Source organism: Gymnoscopelus braueri (assembly GCF_963280865.1).
Source record: "Gymnoscopelus braueri genome assembly, chromosome: 4".
Classification (NCBI taxonomy): Eukaryota; Metazoa; Chordata; class Actinopteri; order Myctophiformes; family Myctophidae; genus Gymnoscopelus; species Gymnoscopelus braueri.
The window spans coordinates 11,462,687-11,468,772 of NC_137605.1; the positions used below are offsets into that span (position 1 = coordinate 11,462,687).

Below are 6,086 nucleotides of genomic sequence, written 5' to 3' on the forward strand. Positions count from 1 at the left end.
AATGACACAGATATGTTCCCGGATTGAATGGGTTAAGGCGCTATACAACTACTCGCTGTTCATTATCCTGATTATGGCTACTTACTACACGACTGCATACTAAAGAAATCAATTTGATACAACATACAGTATAAAAACAAAACATGATTAGATTATACAGTTGCTAATCAGCTGAACACTATTATGCAAATAATAGTCAACTTGAATAAAAAATTGATTTATTTTATATGAGCATATAGATTATGATTTAAGGCACCACACAGATCTGAAGGAAGAGATCACAGATCAAATTCTTTCCCTTTTCTGCAGTTATTGTACTTCTCTGGTCTTTTCTGAAGCTTGAGGTCTTCCAGAATGGTCTTCGCTGTCTCCTTGCCAGTTCTTTTCACCACAGCTTTGATCCCCAGATTATTAACATTGAAAGCAGTGACGCCCACATTAATGGCAGAGTTGACAGCCTGATCTGTGGCCTGGCCAACTGCTGCCCCATACTTATGCTTTACAGTGGTGACTGTCTCCGATGCTACACTCTGGATAATGTTCTTTGCTGCTACTTCCAAGCCAGTCCAAATAGTTGCAAAACATAGAACTCCACTGGCAGCCACCGCCATGGCTCCGCTGAGGTTGGAGCGCATATTCTTGTCTTTCTTCACAGACTGTGGGATCAGCTTGCCTCCATGCTTTTTCACATGTTGGGCTAGCTCTTGACCCACACAGTTAGTGACAACACACACTCCATCCGTTAGAAGCTGGCTGACTTGGACTGCTCCTTCGGTGACTTGCTTGGCGGCGAGGAGCCTTTGTTTCACAGCGGGGCTGACATTCGTGGGTGTTTTGTCTGGGGTGATGTGTTCCCTGAGTTTAGATGCCCCCTTATGAATGGCCTTGCCTGAGAGCTTGGCTCCTTTCACCAGACCCCGGCTCACCCATGACGCACCGGTGAGGATGCCCCTAGACATCTTCTGACTCCACTCAGGCAATGTTGTTTCCTCCTCGGCTGTAGCTGCCGCAGTCTCCTTAGGGGGAGCAATGGGCACCTTCTGACTTAGATTGACGGCCTCTGAAACTTCGTCTGGGGCCTGAGACCTGAGGTCTGTCATCTGGGCAAGCAAGTCCTTAAACAGCTCTCTGTCTGCATTCGGCAATTCAGAGGACAGTACCACCCCCACATAGCAGCCTGGAGCCGGAGCCATCATGTCAGGGAACATGAACACCCCAGTATTACACAGCAATACAGGAGAGCCCTTGGCCGTGAGAGGGTACAGCCAGTCACACACCTGTAGAAATGCTGGTGGGCGGTTGGGCATAGTCTCGGACGGCTCGGTGGTAAACTTCACCAGACGCAGAAAGCCAGGGTAAGAGGGAGCGCTCACTTGACCCTCAGGTGTGACAAAGAATATCTGCACCCCTTGAGGTAGGAAGAACACCTCCTCTCCCTCCTCCTCACCCATGCTCTGGAGTGATTGTGAAGATTCAGACATCTGGCTGTAGAAGTCTTCCTCTACCAGTGACATCTCTCCTGCATCTGTCCCATAGATGGTTCGATGGCCATCAGTTGCCAGAGGGGGATAAGCCAGTAGCTGTTTGCCTGGAGCCACAGACTGTTCCGTGGGCAACAGTGGCATGCTGAGTACAGGCACACCTCTTACGGCACCAGCCTGTTTGCCGTGATTGCCAAGCAACGGTGGTGAAGGCCTCTCTGGTTTCTGTTTGGTGGGGTACAGGCTTTCAGAGGGTGTGTCTGCATTACCAGTCCCAGATACCGCAGCGGGGGTAGGCACAGGTTCCCATCCCAGGTCTGAGCTGGTCTCTAATATAGCAAGACGAGTAGTGATGTTGTTCAGGGTCTCCTGCATTTCCCGCTGCATGTGTCTGGCTGACTCCCAGGAGCTGCCAACACACTCGTCACCCTGTGAATGCACATTGAGGGCCTTGAGAAGGTGCTGTCGCCCTTCTTTGTAAAACACCAAGGCCTGTGCCTTCTGTTGAGCTTCATCTGCTGTCTGCCCTTTACTGATGACCTCAAAGGCCCTTTCATAGGCATCTGTAATTACTTGAAGTCTTGCATTATCAAATGCATCTTCTTTGGCTTTCTCCATTCCGTTCCCCAGAGAACGAAAAACACTTCCAATAACAAGAGATGCTACCTTCTTGATCCTGTGGGCACTATTGCTAGCTACCTATAATTTCACTTGACAGCAGACACTCCTTTTAATTTTGGCTTTGCATGTCACACACAGGAAATCCCCAAAAGTGGAGGTCAGATTGGGCTGAAACTTTACCCAAATATAAAGATGACTGACATCAAATGACATCATAGATAACTGACATCATAGACTGGCAACATGTTTGTATATGAACTTAAGGCGTAGATTGTTGCAAAGTATGCCATGTGTTATACAGGTTCTCAAACATTTTCAGTCAAGGACTACCAAATTGATACGTATTAGGCCTCCAAGCCCCATTTGAAAATAGTTTGTACCAGGGACCCCATAAGAGAAGATTTGTGTTGTTAGATTAGATTTATTGTAGAATTCTACAACTGTATACTATAGTATACTGTAGGTGGGGAGATAACCATGCAGAGAATGAAACCTATGATCTGAATATACATTTTTATACATTGTCTCATTGCACTTCTAACTGTTCCTCAATTTGCCAGGTAACCCACTCAGAACCACTGGAACTGTATATGAAATGAGATTCATATGGCTTGCATATTTTGAGTGATGTATTAATTTAAATAATTACTGCACAGTATGTGTCCTGGGCTTGTATTTAATGTTTTTTTCACACATGGTTTCCACTCAGCTATCACATATAATAACTTCACCTCTCATTGATTTGGAGTGTTAATGGAGCGTAAAGGGCGACAGAGTGAGCGAAGTGGTTCTTGTTTCCTTGCATTATGTTGGCTGTCAGAGTTAAGTGAAACCTGCTAATAGAATGTATATTAACACATTGAATGCCAAAAACGGTCCGGACCGTTTTTGAGGGTCCAAACGAGAAGTGCCGAAAACGGTCCGGACCGTTTTTGACCCAATTCTATTTTTATACATGTGGGCCACGTGGGGCGCTAAAACGAAACTTTGACATCACCCAAGCAGTTTCTGAGAAGAAGAGGCTGGATGTGGCTCCATGTCAAAAATCCTTCCGGTTGGCGTTTTCAATGTTATCTCCTTGATTAAAAGCTTAATATCTCCATTTCTTTTTAATGTGGTGGAAACGAGCCGTTTTCGATCGGCGATCACGCTGCAATGGAGGGTCGCGTTGGAAATATTATTGTTCCAGGCGTTAGTCGGGACCCTCCGCCGTCTCGCACGCACGCTTTGTTTACATGCATTTCCGCGTCGGGGCTTCTCACAGCACGAAATGTATAACGCAAGTGGATGGAAGAAATGCTGGCACTCAACGTATAATATTTTAATAAACCTCTGGCACCCAATGTGTTAAAGCTAAAAGAACATATGCTAATAGCATGTACAGTATATTAAAGCTAAAAGAACATATGCTAATAGCATGTACAGTATATTAAAGCTAAAAGAACATATGCTAATAGCATGTACAGTATATAAAAGCTTTGGTAATCCTGGGGTGGAAGTTTCAGCTTCACCCAGCTGATGGCTGCTCAGAGGGTCTGCTCAGAGGGTCATGATATATATATAAATAAAGTTTATATATATATATGATGAACACTCAGGGGGTAGCATTTAGGGGTTAAGTGTCCTGCTCAGGGACACTTCTACATGTAGACAAGGGTGGGCAAGGTGACTGATTGCCATACAGCCTCTCTACCCACTGAGCTACTAAGACCCCTGGCATCAATGCCACAGCCAGCGGCTGTCTGGTCTCCTGTGCTCAGGAACATAAAGACTGTGGGAGTGCAAAGACAACAGGCCTGATTATGTCGGTACACCTGAAGGTCTTGCATCATTGTTGAGCTAATCACGTTAGCCTACATGGACGCTATGGCAGGACAGATGCTGGGCGAGGGGCAATAGGGTTATGTTATCCTGATTAGAAGGGTCTTTGTGGAGGTACTGTACCTTGCAGGGAGAACGGCTAGCAGACCTCCCTCTGTCTCCCTCTCTCTATATAGAATCCATTATACCCATTATGCTCTCATATCACTCTCTCTCTCTCTATCAAACTTTCACTCTCTATTCTTTATCATCCTCTCTATCTTTCTTCTTCATCCTCAAACTCCCTCTATCTCTTTCTCTTTATATCTGCTCCCCACAGCTGTGCGACTGTGATTATGTTTATGGTATTAGTCTAGTGGTATTCACACACTTTTTGTTGATTGTTTCGGTCGGTTCTTAGAGGGTTTTGTCCAGTAGTGTTGTCAGAATGTCTAATTTCGACACAACTGGTCTGACCTGCATGAAGTTTAATTTTGTCCAATCAGGTCTGTGACCTAAAAAGAGTTTGACAGCCCTGGTCTAAGGAGAGGGGGGTGTTCTGTAGTTTCATTGGTTCAATGTAGGCCTGTCTGGCCCTTTGAGACTGTAGCCGTGAATGAGGACAATACAAATACATGTGAGTTGTTGAGTTGAAGAAGAGTACAACTGAGGATGAGGGAATGGGTCTGATTAGGTGGGAGAGCAGGACATGAGACACAGGAAATACGTTTTATTTATTCCCATACTTTCAACAACTATACAATGCAAAACATTTTGTTGTCAAGTGCAGTTGTTTTTCAATACACTTATTTCACACCTGTAGTGTGGAACAATACACTGAGTTCTCTAATATGATACATAGATGATGCTTGAAAATGAATTCAAATATTCTATAATTACTTATTTTATTGATAACATGTGGCTCGGTTGGCTGGGCCTTAACTCACTCTTTTCTCAGCAGAGACAATGGTGGCTCCTTCTAAGTTACATAAGTTAAGAGAACAACTCTTAATGACATACCTGTGAGTGTTAACAATGACAGTATGTGGATTATGTCTGTCTATCTACAGTGTATCACATACTGTATCTATATGGTTCTTCTGTATGTAAGATATTTCTTATGATCATTTTCAAGTCATATTGTCCAGCACTATCTGCATCACTTCCCGCTTTGACCCATGGTGCCTGGCAGCCTCTGTGGGTGCTTTGGTGTATTCTGTAGGTCTGCATACTGTAAGCCACCAGCACTTAGACACAAGAGATCCCCGTCCATAAATCCAATTTCTATTTTCCGCTAACTCTGCAGAGCTGTCAGAAAGCAATTAAGTTGAGTAGTGTGCATTTTATCGAGAACTGTCAATCCCTCCGACTTAATTAACTTCCATTTGGTTCCACAAGATCTGACCTTCGCTGTGTAAATAATACAGTCAGTCTTTGTACAAACAGGGGCTCAAGGTAGGGTGACACTGTCCAACCAACAGAGAGCAATCTGACAGTGACGGTTATTTAAAGTTGAACAAACATGTGTGGGTACACACACACACACACACACACACGCGTGCACAACCGCAGTGCAGGAAGTGTTGACCTTAAACCAGGGAAAAGTGCATCGATAATGGCTGATGCTTGCAGAGCGCAGATGAGCTTGCTCTTTCTCTCAACTTTATATTTGCTTGGGGACTCATCTCGGTACATCTGTCACCACACACAAGGATTACAATCTCTGCTGAGCAATGCTGTTGTCAATCACAGCAGCAGTGGAGCTGTGGCCCTCATGAGCAGGACAACTCAGCTTTACATCCAATAATGAGTCCTTGATGGTTTGTCAATCAATGTAGCAACACGGTAATAGCAATACGGTAATATCTTAACACGCTGTTCCATCATCAAACCTCCCTTTATTTTACTGCTCATCACCTCCTTGTTTAATCTCAGAGCCAATCAGTCGAGAATGTGGCAATAAAGATTTCTTCGAGTCATACCACCTCCCCCATTCTTTCTTTCATTTCATCATAAACTGTAAAACATACTCCATCAGTGTGGTTCGGTTCGAGTCAGGACGGAATGTACGACCCAAGACGGAGGAGAGAGACGGAGGCTGAAGTGAACGGTTCAAAGGGTTTGTTAACTCAAAAGGTAGGTATACAAACAGGAACTGAAACCAAGACAATACTACACATGACA

The 6,086-nt window shown here is 44.5% G+C and overlaps 1 protein-coding gene across 1 annotated transcript; it reads right to left on the minus strand.

Moving 5' to 3' along the window:
- Positions 1-278: 278 nt before the first annotated feature.
- Positions 279-2,099, minus strand: LOC308083421 (spartin-like; the record flags this gene model as incomplete). Its single annotated transcript, XM_080425736.1, has 1 exon — positions 279-2,099. The coding sequence occupies one exon, from the start codon at positions 2,097-2,099 to the stop codon at positions 279-281; it is 1,821 nt and encodes a 606-aa protein (XP_080281862.1).
- Positions 2,100-6,086: the final 3,987 nt, after the last annotated feature.